The sequence below is a fragment of the Athene noctua genome, chromosome 4, assembly GCF_965140245.1.
Source record: "Athene noctua chromosome 4, bAthNoc1.hap1.1, whole genome shotgun sequence".
Lineage (NCBI taxonomy): Eukaryota > Metazoa > Chordata > Aves > Strigiformes > Strigidae > Athene > Athene noctua.
In genome coordinates, this window is record NC_134040.1 from 68,774,211 (window position 1) to 68,792,938 (window position 18,728).

Consider the following 18,728-nt stretch of genomic DNA (forward strand, 5'->3'; position numbering starts at 1 on the left):
TTTAGACGGTTTCATACCATATCTGTGCATGTGGTCATTCCTTTAACATACAGGATTTTTCATTTGTTCTTGTTGAATTCCATTCCCTACCTGTCCTTCCTGAACATGCCATTCCTTCTTATATTAGTATTCTAGCTGTGCTTGTTGTACTTTGCTTCTTGGAGTAGTGTATAAACGTCTAAGTTACTGAGCAGATTAACTCGCTGGTCTCACATTTGTCCCTTCCATGTTCTTATGAATAACCTTTCTCCAATTTCTGTTTTGAGGCAGTTTCCCAAATTGTCAGTGGTTATAAATAAGTTTTTGCTACTAGTTCTCATGGAATCTAGGAAGCTGTCACTGCAAATTCTGTATGAAACAGATAGAAAGACTAATAAAAGTCCTACATTATCAATACGGAAATGAGAGGAGGTTACATGTCCTTTGCAGGTAATGTTATCCTTGCGATTGCAAATGCTATCTCATTGCAGGCAGAAGCATTGCAAGTGTGTTGTATTATCTTCCTTTTTTAATAAAAAAGGAAATAAACATTCAGTTCACATTATAAAATGAAAGTCAATGGAATATGACTGAGCTGATGGGGCAAGACATATCACAACATCCAAGTACAGTCCTGAAAACTGAGAACACCTCTTTCTAAGAAAAAGCGCATTTCAAATGAATGTGCTGTTCAAGAAAGAAAAACATTGTTGAAAACCTTTTCCACAGATGCCCAGAGGAGGACCTGGATCAAATTGCTTTAAAAATGTATCTTCAATTTATAAAATGTGAATTATATTGCAGTCATAGGATGTAGATGCGGTGCTGATTTCATTTGTTGCTGCACTGTACCTGTAGTGATAAAACCTGCAAGATTTAAAGATTAAACTGGAAACTTTGCTGTCTTCTTACAAAAGGTCTTATCTTTCAAAAATAAAACTGCTATACTATTTACCTTAGACTAAATTTAAAATATATCTATTGTAACTGAGGGTGTTATCAGTCACTGCAGGCAATTCTAGAAGAGGTAAGAATGTGTAGGTCTTTAAAACATACCACTGAGCATCCTGGCAAATTTCTTTGTCAAGTAGCAAAACAAAAGCCTAAGAATAAAAAGTTGAAATCCCCTTTTGATCCATTATTGTGTATTTACAAATATGCTGGTCTTTCTGAGCCTTAGTCTTGTGTCAGACTATTATGTCTAAGGCAAATTTCTTGCTGTTGTGGAAGAACACTGAAGGACAACACATCCATTCACATTCAATTATTTCAACTTCCTAATCTGATTAACCCATTCTGTTTGGGGGAAGCCTTTGGTCTAATTCCAGGAAGAAGCTCAGTTCCAACAGGTAGGACACTACCTCTTGAAGGCTAGTGAGACATAAGTTGTATTGGGTTTGCATGACAATGTGTTGGTAACAGGGAGGCTACAGGGGTGGCTTCTGTGAGAATCTGCTAGAAGCTTCCCCTGTGTCCAATGGAGCCAATGCCAGCTGGCTTCAAGTCAGACCCACTGCTGGTCAAGGCTGAGCCCATCAACAGTAGTGGTAGCACCTCTATATTCTGTGATATTTAAGAAGGGAAAAAAAAAAACCCAACTGTGGGAGAGCAATTGCAGCTGGAAGAGTGAGAATATTTGAGAGAAACAAGTCTGCAGACACCAAGGTCACTGAAGGAGGGGAGGAGGTGCTCCAGGCGCTGGAGCAGAGATTGCCCTGCAGCCTGTGGTGCAATCTGTGATGAGGCAGGCTGTGCCACTGCAGCCCGTGGAGGCTAACAATAGAGCAGATAACCACCTGTAGCCCGTGGAGGACCCCACGCCAGAGCAAGGGGATGCACCCAAAGGAGGCTGTGGCCCTGTGGAGAGCCTGCACTGGAGCAGGCTCCTGTCAGGACCCGTGAACCTGTGGAGGGAGGAGCCCACGCTGGAGCAGGTTTGCTGGCGGGACTTGTAACCCACAGGGGACCCAAACTGGAGCAGTCTGTCCCTGAAGGACTGCAGCCCATGGAAGGGACCTACGCTGGAACAGTTTGTGAAGGACTGCTGCCCGTGGGAAGGGCTCACATTGGAGAGGTTTGTGGATGACTGCCTCGACCCCACGCTGGAGCAGGGGAAGAGTGTGAGGAGTCCTCCCTCTGAGGAGGAAGGAGCAGCAGAAACAATGGATGATAAACTGACTGCAACACCTATTGCCCATCAACCTGTGCCTCTGGGGTGAGAAGGTAGAGAAATTGTGAGTGAAGTTGAGCCCAGGAAGAAGGGAGGGGTAGGGAAAGGTGTTTTCCAGTTTTGGTTTTCTCATTATCCTACTCTGATTTTGTTGGTAATAAATTAAATTCAGTTAATTTTCTCCAAGTCAAGTGTGTTTTGCCCATGACAGTATTGGTGAGTGATCCCTCCCTGTCCTTATCTCAACCCACAAGCTTTTCATATTTTCTCTCCTTGGTAAAGCTGAGGAGGGGAGAGATAGAACAGCTTTGGTGGGCCCCTGGTATCCAGCCAAGGTTAACCCACCACATAAGTACTAAGCTTAAAGTATACAAGTACAAACTGGGAGAGGAGTGGCTGTAGCGGAGCCCTGCAGGAAGGGCCCTGGGGGCGCTGTGGCTGACAGCAGGCTCAGTATGAGTCAGCAGCATGCCCTGGCAGCACAGAGGGCAAACCGCATCCCGGGGTGCATCAAACACAGCATAACCAGCCGGGCAGAAGAGGTGATTATCCCGCTGTATTCAGCACTGGCACAGCCTCACCTCGAGTACTGTGTGCAGTTCTAGGCCCCACAATTTAAGAAGGATGTGGAGGTCCAGAGGAGGTCAACAAAGCTGGTGACAGGGCTAGAAGGCATGTCCTGTGAGGAGCGGCTAAGGACTTTGGACTTGTCTAGTTTGGAGAAGAGGAGGCTGAGGAGGACCTCAGTGCTCTCTACAGCTTCCTGAGGAGGGGAAGTGGAGAGGGAGCTGCTGAGCTCTTCTGTCTGGTATCCAGTGACCGGACACATGGGAATGGTTCCGAGCCTCGCCATGGGAGGTTTAAGACTTGACATTAGGAAGCATTTCTTTACTGAGAGGGTGGTTGAACACTGGCACGGGCTTCCTAGAGAGGTGGTCAATGCCCCAAGCCTGTCAGTGTTTAAGAGGCATTTGGACAATGCCCTTAGCAACACGCTTTAACTATTTTGGTCAGCCCTGAACTGGTCAGGGCTGTTGGTCAGGCAGTTGGACTAGATGATCAGTAGGTCCCTTCCAACTGAAATAGTCTGTTATATTCTATGAGCCATCCTACACTGTGATGAGCTTTTCTAAGAGCAACCTTAGGCTTTGGATGTGCAAGAAATTTCTGAAACAACTTGTGTATGGTATATACAGAAACTATCTGCAGCATGAAGAAGAGAATTTGGGTCTGCCTGGTTGAAAACAGCTCACATTTGTAGAGAATACTGTTGTGTTGGAAGTTGGTAACAACTCTAGTACTCATTGCAGCTGTTTTCGGTGCCTTTAACAGCTTCATGCTGATGCATTATGTTTCAGATGTTCAGAATTCATACGATTGTATTTCAAGATATATAATCTCTTCCCCACACAATCAATGCATAGCAAAGATAACAAAATGGTAGATTTGGTTTTGCCTTCTGATTTTGCCTTCAGTAGTTTCACATTTTCAAGTCTCTTTTTTTATAGCCAAGTCATCTAGTCTTTCAGAAGAGTATTACAAAATTTTTTATTTTTTTTTTTCCCCAAAGATAATGTGATTCTAGAATTTGAAGTGTTTGGCAGTTTTCTACTTCTGCAATTATATCATGAAGAGCACACTATACAATCTTAAACGGTATGCAGGAAGAATGAAGCTTGTAATTGAGGGCTGCTGGTTTAACTCTACTGATGCTGATTTACCTCAAGGATGGAGTACAGAGAACATGTAGACAAAAATAAAAGTATTTATTTACCTTGCAGAAATAATTAAAAATTTAGATGACCCACTGGTAAGAAGGAACAGTGAAAATACTTCTTCAAACTGGACATTCAGAAAGCATTTGGTCTAGATACAGACAACTAAGCAAAAGTCTACAAGTTATGAATTAGACTATACCTTCATTTTGAGGCATGACTCTTATGATTGCAGTGTGTTGGAAAATGGTTTTGTAATACCTGGTATTTTAATAAGTTATAAGTGATATTCTGTTGTACCTGCTACAGTTTTAATGGAAAAACACAATTGATTATGCCTGAATTCAAGTAGATTATAATGATCTATAAATAAGAATTAATAAAATTAGTTAATTTCAGTATTTATGACATGATTTAATCAGGAGCTGAACTGGAGTAAATTTTTTTTTTCAAGTGCCCTTGTAAAACTGTAGATTTTTTGAGATTTTTCTGCCTATGTTTTCCCAACCTTGTGTTTTGGTTTCCTGGGTATAAAAAATACACATGTAGCAGTTGGCATTCTAGCTATCTGGTTTCACTGGACTTTTGAATCCCAGTATTTGCAAGTCTCTAGTTGCAGAAGTATATATGAAAAATCTGGACATAAGAAATTTCAGTGTTAAACTTCATGCTTCTTTTTAATAGCTTAAGGCTCTTTTGCTTAAATAGTCACTCATTCCAGCATAGTTGGTTTGTTTTGGTTGTTACATTATTTTTTAAGAAAACTCAATTAAAGAATGGAACTTATAGTCAGTGAAAGCACTGGGTGGTTTGAGGCAATATCTGTAGATTTGTGTCAGACATACAGAGGGCCTATTGACCCAGATCCTTTGATTCTGCAAGTTAAAATGGCTGAACTCTGCTAAAGCAAAAGTATTTGCCGGACTTCAGAAAACTACAGAGCCAAGTCCTGATGTCCCTGTGCAACTCTGTTTCTATGAGTTTGAATCCACTTAGTAATTATAAGTGTTTAAGGATCAACAGCCAACAAAGTGCAATAGATTCCTCCTGCTTATTTTCTCAGGAACTCTTTATCGCTTTTTTCAACCTGTATATAGTTGATATAAACAGAAGAAGACAAGTATTCCTTCATGCTCCAAGTGTTCAGCAAGATCAGGTGTACCTCTGGCCTCACCAAGATCAATGTAATTTAGGACAGGAGAGTTCGATGGATAGGTGGTGATAAGAGCAGAAGGGAGACTGATACACAAAGCTGAAAGTAGTAGTAAGACAATGTGTCATTCAAAAAAAGGGGTTGGGAAAGTGGAAAGAGACTGTTGGGACATAAGTGAAAGGCACAAAAAAGGTGGTGGCAGCTCAGAGCTGGAGACGCATCCATGGCTGAATGTTTCTTGGATTGGGGGAATAAAGGAGGAGAAGCACTGGGCTAGAAACCAAAGCTGTTTTGGGTGTGCCCAGAAAGCAGCCTTTCTAAACCAAACAAGGAGATACCTAAAGAACATAAATACATCACAAAATCAGCTGGCTTTCTGGATAGCAGTTTTGGACCTGCAAACTTAAATGTTTCTAAGGTGAGAGGTTACTTAAGGTGTTCTAGATTATGGTATTTGAGAGAAAAAAAAAAGCTCTCATTTGTTTAGCTGTTCTGTGCACACGGAATGCTGGAATTGCATTTAAATAAAGACTGTCATCCAACTATAAGTTGATCTGACTCTATAACCTCTAGAAACAAAATTTATTAAAGCTAGTATGGCTGTTAAGATAAATAGGGCTTGATCTCTAACCCTATCTTTACTGAGATTAATTTAAAAAAAAAGTTTTAAAGACCTGGTAATTTTACATTTTATTCATTTCTCTTCCCTTTTTAGTCAGGACCAGGACTGTTATACAAAAACTCCTCCAATCAATTGATACTTCTAAATATCTTGCATATATATGCAGTTATTTTCAGCTGGAAGCAAACCTGATGTAAAGGCTCCATTGTAATGTAAAGATCAAAGAGGAAGAGGCAAGCATTCAGTCTTTTGTGGGCTCCTTGACCTCTACCTCCTGTTCCTAGTGTTTGAAACATGCCCACAGGTAATGAAGATGCTCTTGTGCTTAAAGCCCACTTGCAGTTTGAATGGCAACCAGCCCAACATGCTGCTTCATACAGACTCCATTTATGCTAATGCCTGCACAGAACAAATGAGAACAATGAATGATTATGGGCACAAAGTTATCTGGATTTACAATGACATTTATGTGTACAATATTTAACAACATTTCTTATTTCTATTGAAAGTAACTATTTGTATTCCCATCCTCTGTTGTGACAGTATGCAAGGTGTCACAAGAGATCCTGAAGGAGGTAGCCATTTTCTTTCAGTTAGATGAAAGAGTTAGTGGACAATTCACTATCAGGCCACTTCCAGATGTCTCTGTTTCCAAATAGCTCCCAGATATATTAATTAAATAAAGACCCTTAATAAATAGGTGGCTGAATTGCATTAGTTTGACTACATTGAAAGTCACAGGAGGGAGTTGCCCATTCCTTTACTAGTTCTTGACAAGTAACTTTGTCTTGTCGCTGTAGAGACAGACAAAGCGACATTGTCTCTCATGTATACCTTTTTTTATATATAATATATAAAAATGTAGGTATGCTTATATAAGTATATACCAATCTGTAGCATTGCTTCGGAAATTTCAAACAATTGAATAGAGTTTTGTGAATGTTTTGAACAAAAAGAACAATTATGGTACAAAGCACTATGAAAAGGCAATTCTTCTTTTGTGGTATATGCTAGCATTCAAGTAGAGAAATACTTCGTTGTGCGAAAAATGCATAAAATTCAGATGAGAGGTTTCATTTAATATAATTTTCAAAGCAAAATAAAGTGGTAACATGTTAAAACAAGTCACATTTGACATCCTTATTTAGTCTATGTATAGTTCAGTGAAGTACTACAAACAAGGTGATAAAATCCGTATTGAACCATTGGAAAAAAAATTGCTAGCATAGAGCAATTAACCAAACATGCAACATACCCGCAAGGTACAAGGACACACAGTTTGTGTTTTTTACTGCCTTTGGTGTGTATTTGTTGGTGTTTAAGTATATTTAAATTGTTTCAATGCTTATACACATTGATTCCACTCCCTTGCTCTTGTAAGAAAGAATATTTCCTATATTACCTCTCTTTGAATCTTACCTCTCTTCAGGGAAGAATATTTATATCTGATTTTAGATCTTCTTTCTCTTAACCTATATTAGTGATACAGTCTCCCTTCTAATATTCCAATAGCAGCATCACATACATGGTGAGGAACCTTCTTGGGTGCCTGTTTAAGATTGGTTTTAGCCTTCTTGATCACTGCTTCAGCTGGATATGCCATTCTAGCTGAGGTCTCCCTAGTGTCTTGTACATTAGGACTGTGTTCTTTGACTCTACTGGTACAGTTTCTACCCAAAATATACTATAATTTTGTTTGTCTTCCTCAGCGTTCTGTTAGATTAGGGCTGAATGGCTAGTTCATAGTCCCTTTGAGTGGTTTTAATTTTTTTTTAGTGTCTACAATGTAGACATATGTATCTAGGCTGATCTCCCTTGACTCCACCAGTAGTCTCAGAAGTCACTAGAGATCAAATTAATGGAATCTAAGGCACAATTTATTCATCTTAAAGAAGGTGTCTAACAGGTCAAATATATTACACCTTAAAATGCTTATTTCTTTTCTCTGATTGTAAATAAAAACAACTGATATGTCAAGGATAGATTTAAACATTACAGATACCCAAATCAAGAGGAAAAGAATTTAACTTCTTGTGATTCAGAATACTTCCCTTTTTTCTTTTTTTTTTTTTTTTTTCATTTATGTCTTTGCATTTTCATTTCTTTTCCACTGCTGCAGTATATTCTTTTAAGGTTACATTTTAAATCTCTTAAGCGTATCTCGCAACTTTCTGTCTTCAGCACCTGGACAGGCATTGGGTTAAACACAGGATGAACAATCTAACATTACATCTTTTTATAAAATCTCAGAGCTTTAAAATATATGTATAAAAAAAATCCTGTGCTTTTGGGCGTGTCTTCTGTAATTTCATATTCAGAAGATTCAGTTACTGCTTGTACAAACCAGCATACTGGGCCTTTTAGTTAAGGATTCCTGGTATCTTCTGAATTATTGGAAAACAGCTAAAGTTACAAAAATCAACATCTTGCCAGTTTTTCTTGGACAGCACATGATTAATATCTTCTGCTTAGCTTGGGATGATTTTGTTTTGTCTGTAGTTTTCAAATTCATCTTTGTAATTGTAGGTTACACATTTTATTAAGGTCTATAGCACATTTTTAATCTAAGTTGAATAAAATTGTGTATAGACCTTGTGTTTTCTCTTCTTGGCAGTTAGGACATTTATTTTTAGAGAGAGTTATTCTTTCCATATGACATGCATGCAATCCATGTTTCATACCAAATAACTGAAATTCCTTAGGCACTTCAGTGCAGTGTATTTTATATTATCAGCTTATTATTGTGATAGTTCTAGAATTATGAGAAGCAAGATTTTTTTTTCATATTCTTTGCCATGCTTTAATAGTACCTATACCATTTTGTATTAAAGTTGCTGATTTTATCATGTAAAGTTGAAAGGAATTGAAATGAAGTTAGGAGATCTACATTGCAATAAAAGCAGTAGGCTGTAAGAGCCCATCCCACTTCCACAGAACAATAATGATCCAAATAGTGCTCCCACTTACTTTCAGATTGCAGATCAGAATGTGGATGAATCTCCAGCATAAAACAAAGTGAATCAAGACAGGGCTAATGCATCTTTTAGCTTATGACAGTTTTATTTATTATGCAGACACACACACAGACAGCCCTCTGCTCTGCACAGGCAGGTTATCTGTCATTTCTTGTTTATGGTAATAATTTCACTTTGGTTTAGTTTGTCAACTTTACATCTATTCATTAAGCTATAGATAGTTTTAAGGAGCCCCATGAAGGTTATTAGGAGCTGAAAGTGTATAGAGAATAAAACAGTAAGAAATGATGCATGGGCTGCTTGCTTTCATGGCATCTCCAACATCATGAAGGTGCAAGATGCATGTAAAATATTTTGAGATCCTTAGATTAAAGCTGATTTAACCTAAATTAAAGCATGTGGATTTTATATATGTGATGACATGCATACACTACAGATGTGTATATATATAGAGAGATATATATATATAAAAAGAGAGTCAAAGTCCTACGCAAACTGAATATATGACTGAGTTGTTAATATTCATGCCAGTAATTATATACTATAGGGATAATATTCTTGAAGTAATACATTAAACGTATTCTAGTGATCAAATGAAACATAGAATAAATGAATTAGATACCACTTTTAACTTCTACATTTCAAGCTCCTATTTTCTCTGCTACCAAAAGTATGTTTCAGTGGTTAATGACAGTGGTGTATCCAAAGTTTCTCAAAACGTTAGTGTGGTACAATATGTTTCTGTACTGCAAAGAGCTATGATTGAAGAAGTATTGCTAGTCAGTCCCGAAAAAATGAGTCAGCATCTTTTCTCTCTGTTACTTTCTCCTCAACTCCAAATCTATGTCCACCACTTTATCACTGCTACTTCAGTGGTAGAGGTAGAAAGTAGTATCAGCTCCAGCCAGTCTTTCACTTCATTCTCTGCTCTTCTGATCCCTTTAAACGTTTCTGTACAAGTCACTTGAGAGAACTTTCTTGAAAAGATTCAGATTAATCTCTAAGTTTATATATCTAAAAAAAATTGTTCCACCTTCCTTCCCTTTTCTTCCTCTCCAAGGTCTAACAGTTGCATACAAAAAATGACCTCAATTCAGAAGCCTGCCTTGGTTAGAATTACAAGAGCCTTCTGCATGACTTGAGCTAGCTAATTAAAATTCTCATTAAAGTCTGAGCCATTGAAGCAAAGAGCCAATATATCATTTCTTTTCGCTTTACAGTTTATATATTTTCAGCATCTAATAGCCTTCATAGGGATCATTGCAATCATTCATAAGGCTGTATGTAGTTATATTCTGGCCCATATTTCCAAAAGTGTCCCTTATATTTGGCATAATTGCCATGTTCTGGACTCATAAAGCCCATCCAACAAAGTCCTCAGTGTATGTGCACATGTGGTTCCTGTTCAGTTAGTTAGTTAGTTCAGACGTAAAATTTTCCAGTCACTAACACTAACTGCTTTTGACTGTTTAGCCCCAGGTTCTGATGCATGTGATCACAGGATTCCTCTCTGATGTCTCAAAAGTTGTAAAGCTCCTTATAATGTGTCAGATTAGGAACATAAGGGTCTTTCTTGCCTATATTGCTCTTTCAGGGACACCAGTTCTTCCAGGCATCTCAGCCCAAAAACCTGTTTTTGCATGGTGTTGACAAGTTATGACATACTTGAAACTGGATACCCCTGAGTTTTTATATTTACCAGAGTTAAAGTTAAGTACACATATATACAAATAGATGTTGCTTGGCTTTGTGTGTATATATTTGGGAGGAGATGTAGTCTAGAGATCTGTATATAAATGTATCTCCATGAAGAGTGTAATGAGAGAAACAATTTCTTATTTTTAGAGTCTAACTGACGTTAAGTAGTAGAAATTATTTCTTTTTTCCCCTTTCACCTCCATGGACTTCCAGCCATATTTGCACACAGAACTGTTATACCGTTGTAATGAGAAAGGAATGTAATTCAGAAAACAGCTGTAAATCTTCAGTTTTGATTTATTAGCACTGCCCTAATCATTCTGATGGAGAACACTTCAATAATTTGCATAGATGTCCATCAGAGGGTAGTGACCTCCAAACCAAAGAAAAACTGGTCTGCTTTCAAGTATATCTTACTGTCCTTTTTAATTTTAATATGTTTCTGTGCTTAATGGATTAGTAAGTGGATTGGAAGGTGTAGTGAAGCTGAAGCTGTTTTTTAATTAGATATTTTCCCTTCTTTTCAGTATACATCTGCTCTGACCTATGATGCTGTTCAAGTGATGACAGAAGCTTTCCGCAATTTGCGTAAACAGAGGATCGAGATCTCCAGAAGAGGAAATGCTGGAGATTGTCTTGCAAATCCAGCTGTACCCTGGGGTCATGGTGTAGAAATAGAAAGGGCATTGAAACAGGTAGCTTCCCTGGAGTGAACGCTGGCATGAGTGCATGTGTGAAATTCTCTATAAATGCTTGAAAAGAGCCTTCCAGTCTCCTCACCTGCCTGGATCTTTCTGGGAATAATATGGAAGGGAACTCCTCAGGAACGTGTCTCATACTGAGATGATATGTTGCCTATGGGAAACAGTCTAAACTGAATGGTTTTTGAAATAGCAGTAATCATGTATGGAAATACAAAATGCTTTTCTAAAAAGAAGCAAACTTAATTCTTGTACCACTTTCATCTTCGTCTATGTAGGTTCAGGTGGAAGGTCTAACAGGGAATATAAAGTTTGACCAGAATGGAAAGAGAATCAATTTTACAATAAACATCATGGAACTCAAAAGTACTGGTCCTCGGAAGGTAATTTCAATTGTCTTACAGTGTCCTTAAAGGTTTTACCATGCTAAGCAGCGGGTTAAGGTAGGTAATGAAACACTATAGATTAATTAAAGCATGAGTCGTGATAATATTTATTCATAGATGTATTCTATAATGGTCTTGCAGAACAAAATAAAAATATGTATTATTTCTTTCTAACGAATAAGAGTTATTTCTGGTAAGTACTACATAAGAGTATTTTCCTTTCAGTTTTGTGGATTAAACCTTTTGCTTTCTGATCTGAATTGTTAAATGTGAGCCAGTATTTGGGTAAATATGGTTCTGAATGACAAATGCAGAATACAGCTTTTCAGTGATGTTTCTTTTAAATGTAATTATCTTTCCGCTCTAATTCAAAACATTTCAGGAAAAGCCAGTTTCTCATGTCTTCCTAATCTGGAGTATTTCATACCGCTTTCAGTCCTACAGTGCATGAAGTTGATACTAAAACCTGTTAATAGGGGAATGAAAATGGTATACCTGTATTAGACAAATTAATGTGAGCATATATCATTAGCTCAATCTTTTTACTATTTGTTATAGTTTTTAACTACATAAATAGCAATATTTATACTGGTAAATCTATAGCTAAAATAGTTCTCTGTGAAAATAAATCAAGGGCATAGTAGTAACATGTTTTACCTTTTCTGTGAAAGTTCATATTCACTGGTGTCTGTGCATCCTATAAACTCTCTTTAGATTGGATATTGGAGTGAAGTGGACAAAATGGTTGTGAATCCTCTTGATGGCCCTCTTGGAAATGAATCTTCAGGACTAGAGAATAAGACTATTATTGTCACCACTATTTTGGTAATTAACCTCGTATTTTGTCAGAAGACAGTCTGTCCTTCAGTAATTTGTTTCTCATCATTATGTTAGTTTAAATATAGTGTCTTTTTTTTTTATTTGAGGTTGTGACCTGTTACTCATTATGATACATAAATAAAATCTGAAAATTAAGGAAATGTATGTGATTCAGTATGCGGTTTTGTTCCATCCACTTGAACATCCTAGAAAGTTAAAACTTTTAGACCTGAAAATGAAATACCTGCTTTCAGAGGAGAGGAGCTTTGTCTGAGAGACAGAACCACAGTGTTAGTTTTGGAGAACTGATTTACCAAACAGTGAAGAGACTGGTTCTTATGCTTCAGAATTGTAGCTGCTATGGTTTGGTGAACTGTGAAATGAAACATAAAAAATGGTATTCTAATTGTCTAGAAAATAATATTATGTACTGACAGAGAACAGCATTTTTCTGTTTGTTATGTGGCTTCTTTATCGGTTTGGACAAGTCACAGGTTAGCATAGGAATTTCACTGGATGCAATAGTTCAGTACCAGCTGACAAGGAGGAGATACATTAATACGACTTACGACTTGTCACCAGTTTATTGCATAGTTGTAGATACCTTACTTACTGTTTGTATACTAATTCAATAAAGTTATAGCCCAGAGAGCCTGAGTGTTTTCCCAGTGAGGGATGCGGATGTGAAATAAGAAAGAATTTTCTTGTATTAAGATAACAAAAGCAACTCAATACCTTTGCCTTCTTCATCCAAACTGTGTGAGAGAAAGAAACTGATTTTGGAACTTACTCTTTCTTCTCTGAATGCGTAACTCCTGTTAACATTCATGGTCATTATTAACATACTGCTGGAAATCACTATGCATGTAAGTATTGTTATTTGTGTATGACTGTGGAGAATACAGCTTTTAAATGTGTTAAGGACATGTCACATTAATAATCAACAGCTAACATTCATAGCATGACCCAGATGTTATCTTCTCTTTTTCATATGTAAAAAGAAATATATTAATCTATGAAGCGCACAACTGATATATCTGTCTCTTTACCAAGTAGCTAAGGCAAGTTCTTTCTGTGCAGGAGTCCCCATATGTCATGATGAAGAAAAATCATGAAATGCTTGAAGGAAATGATCGATATGAGGGCTATTGTGTGGACTTAGCTACAGAAATTGCTAAACACTGTGGATTCAAATATAAGCTCACAATTGTTGGGGATGGCAAGTATGGGGCGAGGGATGCAGACACGAAAATCTGGAATGGGATGGTTGGAGAACTTGTTTATGGGGTAAGAAAATCTTTTATAATAAAGCCATTAAAGGTGACTGATGGAAGGAGTGGGATTTGGTTAAGTTTCCTCTGTAGAATAGAGGAAGATTATCTAATTCCTGTGATGCTGAATTAGTGACTTGTATTGGCATGAAAAATTTTGAAAGTAAAATATGGAATCAGATTTGTAATGCAAATGAATCTGGGGGGAAGTGAGTGCGTATTTCATCCTTCTGACCAGGTAAAAGGCAATGTACTTTACTAACACTTTTAAATGTTATATAATTTTTAAATGGCATGTATTAACATGGAAACTTGGAATATGCCAACCATACTGTTATATATATTTCAGTAAGAAGAGTTTCAACTAAAAACTTCTGAATTCTCCATAGGACGTTCTTGGTGAAACGAATGTTGCTGGTGTCTCTGATGTCCTATTTTCCATTTGTGAAATGCAATAGAAACTAAATCATTCTTTACTCTGATCATTGTATTAGCTATTATTTGCTTTTTTTCTTCCTTTACAGAAAGCCGATATTGCAATCGCTCCATTAACTATAACATTGGTGAGAGAAGAGGTGATTGACTTCTCAAAGCCCTTTATGAGCCTGGGGATATCAATAATGATCAAGAAGCCTCAGAAGTCCAAGCCAGGAGTGTTCTCATTTCTTGATCCGTTAGCATATGAAATCTGGATGTGCATTGTTTTTGCCTACATTGGGGTCAGTGTAGTTTTATTCCTGGTCAGCAGATTTAGCCCATACGAGTGGCACACTGAGGAGTTTGAAGATGGAAGAGAAACGCAAACTAATGAATCAACTAATGAATTTGGGATATTTAATAGTCTCTGGTTTTCCCTGGGTGCCTTTATGCAGCAAGGATGCGATATTTCGCCAAGGTTGGTTACTCACACATTTCAACTTTGTGCATTTTTAGTCTCAGCCATCTCAGCCGGAGGAGGTTCATGGTGTATATATTTTCACTTTCAGAAAGAAATAACTTTCCCTCCCTAAAATCACAGAAGTCCTTGAAATAAAAGCAGTTGTCTCTGACAAAGGGTCACAACGTATTTGGTCGATACTGTCTTAACGTCGATCATACGTTTGCCAAGTGAGGTTATATACACCATGCAGAGGCTGTAAAATGCATAAGGTTCAAGTCATTTCATGCCTTCTTGGAGGGGTACCGTGTTTTTGCTGCATATTCCCATTTTACAGTTGACAGTGCATATGGTTCACAACTGTAATGGGAAAAAAGGGTAACATACTAGTCATGAACTACACAGGCAGCACTTTCCCTCTGAAACTCACTACACATCATAACACAGTTGCTAACCCACTGTTTTTCTGTAGGAGAGCCTTGAACTGGAATAAAAGTCATGTGGTAGTTCTAATATCATGCGAGTAGTTGCAAAACACTGCTGTTTTTCCATGGCCTAGTTTTAGAAAAGTCACAAAGGAAATCACTAAAATGAATTTGAAGGTCCAGTTTACAAAGGCTTAATTCCTCATGGATTTTCACCTACTTTATTAGGGACAACTGTAAAGTCCTTAAGTTAATTCCTTTGCAGCTCATTAAATATCCTATTTCCCTTGTGCACAAGTGGTTCTAGCCGTGATTCAGCAAAGTGGTAAGTAGGTGGGTAAATAACTACGTGTTGCTTGAAGGAACTATAGTAACAAGGGAAACAGGGCAACTGGGTTTAAGGAACTCAAATCAGAAGACCTACCTAATTATACTACACAATTTAACTTTCTTCTAAAAATCCTAAAGTAAGACAGGGAACAGGTCAATTTCTAGTGTGTCTAGTGGTTAGTGTGAAAAAAAATGGCACCAGAGGAGCATTTCTGTCGTGCATCCCAAAAGGCAACAGCAGGTTTTGAAGTTGTTCTATTGCAGAAATAGCAGAGCATTTTTGTATAAGAGCTTTAGCAATTCTGTCTAAAGGGTGGCATATCGCAGGGAGGTATGCCAGCCTTTATGATGAAAGATGCAGTGGATTTGACATATAACACAATAAGAATTGTATACAAGAAACAAGACAGTGAAGAGAGAGCGAATTGTTTCAGCTCATGAGAAGCTGTGTTAATGTCAGTCCTGTGGGGGTTTTGTATCGATTACACACTTCACAGGTTTAGTTGTCTGCAAAGTCCCCTATTAGCTACAAAATTATTTTTGTTGAATCAAGGCCATAGAAGAATAATGTGGGGGGTTTTACTATTATTATTTTACTGGCTATTAAATCATGACAGTTGTTGTGCATGGTTTGATAACTTTTGAAAGGAGATATAAGAATAATGATGGTAAATGGTCATCATTAAAAGTATATGAAATTCAAATCATTTTGGAGATTTAAGATCTAGTTTCAGTGAAGTGTTTTAACAGCACTTTATTTCATTACAAACATTTTTGAGTAAAGTGAACAGTTTGTTTATTATAAAAATAGAATTTGAACTCCCTGCAAATGAATCAGAGTAGATTTTTATGTCTTAAAGGAATATCTTCAGGCTTATCTTAATATCTTAAAGGAATTAAGCCTTAATATCTTAAAGGAATATCTTCAGGCATCGCAAAATATCTTTGTAAAGTTAAATTTTTTACTATTGCTGCTATGATTTCTCTAATAAAAATTTTAGCCACTGTGAGACAAGTAACTAGGGCTTCCTGACTGAAATAGAAAGTGGTGCTGAGTAGACTTGGAGCTTGGAAGCTGCTCTGAAATAGCAATCCCCATGTTGCTGTCATGGGCAGCACAGAAACAGTTGAGTAGAATGGGGTAGAGTAGAATAGAGTAGCGTAATGTATTATATGATAATGATAACTAATAGCAAAGTTTTCCTCATCTTTTTTGAGATGTGAGTGTACTCTCGGTGCTGCCATATAATGCCTTTGTAAGTATAAAATGTGGTGCACAAATTGATGTAATTATGCACAGAAATTATTTTAGTATTTAATGATCTGATGAAATAGGTGCTTGTAAAGTGTGGGTTCATACTAGCATATAATTATCAATTTTCAGCAACTTTTCGAAATGTACATAAAAAAAGAGATTATTTATTTAACGGGGTCAGACCTTATGGGAAAATTTTGAATACAAATGACACTCAAAAAATTTTTACTTATAATATGTTATGTGGGAGCATAATGTCTGGATTGGCTTATTCTTCTTTTACAAAGTTGATGTCAACTTTGTTTGCTGACAGATCAAAGGCTTTTGAAGCCCTTGTATAATTTATAGTAGGTGTCATCAATACAATATAACTTGCCATAAAGCCAGTAGTTATTAAATACACATTGTCAGAGATTTTGCCTTACGAATGTATATTTATCATATAATTCAATCTTCTAATTAGAGAATTATTTTATACATAGATTACCTTCATGTCAAAATAAGTATGAGATACTTTTTCAAAGGTGACAAAGCACATTTGCAGAATACATCTCAATTTAGAAAGAGCTTGAAAGAATTTTTTTTCTATGGTCCTTTCTAATAACATATTCTGGACCTCATCTGACTTGATTTTTGTGTTACAGCGTGAATCAGTGAGTCTGCTGTGACATGGCATAAGTCTTTTAATGTCTGAATTATCACAGAGATTTTATACAGTAGCAATTCATAAGAATAATTTGTCCAGAATTGGTTCTATTTGGTTTTGTTTCCGTTTAATAAATAAGCTTTACATAACTATCATGTTTAAATGTATGTATATATAGTTATATCTATATAAATATTTTGCCAGAATTAGTTTGACGTCTCATTCACAATACAGTAGACTGGGTGAGTGATTTGTAATTTGTTTACTTAATAGATAGAGGAGACACATCAAGACATACCTAAGCTACTGCAACGCCTTAGTACTAGACTTTCAACTACATGCACATTTCTGCCAAATAATTAAGCACATCTCCAAAGATTATGTACTCCTTCCTATAATGTCTTGTTTGGAAACAAAGTAGTAAGTAATTTCAAAGTTTAAAGGATCTTTAGAATAATGTCAAATTTGACAATATCAGTATTTCTCTTCTGTTAGTTTTCTAGTATTGAAAATAATTGAATTTCTCTAGTTGTGTGCTCTATACTGTTTTATATTTTTTCTTGAGTTCTCTTTTCTTCTCTCTTCTTGAGCAGGAGATGCAAAACAAAGATCCATAAGAGCCCACCTGCTGCAGTTAAATACATCAGTTTATTATTATTTTAAAATACACCTTCTTCACTATTTTTCTGTATTATTACTGATTGCTTCATGTCCAGTCCTCAGTCTGTTAAATGCTTGTATCTTTTAAAAGTTGTGTGCACTTTTTAGCTTATGGATATTCCCTGGGCCAGTTTTTATTCAAATAATGCTATTTGTTTTTCAGTATAGATTATCCACAGCAGCATAAGCCATTGTTTTGTGGAATACAGCCTTTGTCTGTCTTAGGAAAATAAGGAAACTAAAGGCACTTAAAAATTAAGTGAATAGTGGTTTATCTGAAAGCACTGTTTCACTGATTTTGTTTGATCCTCTTCATAACATCAGACGAATTCACTTCAGAGAGAATGACAAGCTTATGTGTTAAATGTAGCACATTATGGTGGGAGCAGTTTCCTTTCAGAGTGTTTTAGAACTTTGAAGAACTGGATCACTAAGTTGTCCCTAAATCTGGAGTGGTGATTTCATCAAAGTCCAGGAAATGTAGTGGAGTATGCCTTGATTTCCCTTCTGATCAATGTACAGAGCTGTGCTGCGAGATAGCCTGAAATGCTTCCCTGTAGTATAATGCATCATTTGCATAAAACTGATAACATGTGTTCCTTTTTAGGACTTTCATTTCACTTTACAAATCCATTTCATACTTGTTATTAGATCCCTGTCTGGGCGCATTGTTGGAGGTGTGTGGTGGTTCTTTACCCTCATCATAATCTCATCCTACACGGCTAACTTAGCTGCCTTCCTGACGGTTGAGAGGATGGTGTCTCCCATTGAAAGTGCAGAGGATCTTTCCAAGCAAACAGAAATTGCTTATGGGACATTAGATTCTGGCTCCACTAAAGAGTTTTTTAGGGTAAGATTTTCTACTTTTTAGATTTCTGTTTTGTTTGAAATAGGTCTTCACTCATGTAAATGTATTTTCCTTAGGCTTTATTAGAAGGTTGCTAGAAAAATGTGATATGTGCAGCCTAACTTGCAGGTATAAATGTTTTTGTTATTTGTTATCATTACATTTTATTATCTATATATAAATATAAGGGTCATGTTTT

At 36.8% G+C, this 18,728-nt stretch overlaps 1 protein-coding gene across 12 annotated transcripts in view; it reads left to right on the forward strand.

Annotated features, from left to right (window-relative positions):
* Positions 1-18,728, forward strand: part of GRIA2 (glutamate ionotropic receptor AMPA type subunit 2) — a 101,219-nt gene that overhangs the window by 55,762 nt on the left and 26,729 nt on the right. For 7 of the 12 annotated variants that reach the window (XM_074905670.1, XM_074905671.1, XM_074905672.1 and 4 more), the window contains exons 7-12: positions 10,840-11,007; positions 11,292-11,396; positions 12,114-12,224; positions 13,299-13,505; positions 14,014-14,384; positions 18,334-18,532. In XM_074905670.1, coding sequence (XP_074761771.1) covers positions 10,840-11,007; positions 11,292-11,396; positions 12,114-12,224; positions 13,299-13,505; positions 14,014-14,384; positions 18,334-18,532 — 1,161 coding nt within the window. The remainder of the gene's footprint in view (positions 1-10,839; positions 11,008-11,291; positions 11,397-12,113; positions 12,225-13,298; positions 13,506-14,013; positions 14,385-18,333; positions 18,533-18,728) is intronic. The other 5 variants (XM_074905674.1, XM_074905675.1, XM_074905677.1 and 2 more) reach the window with 4 other exon arrangements.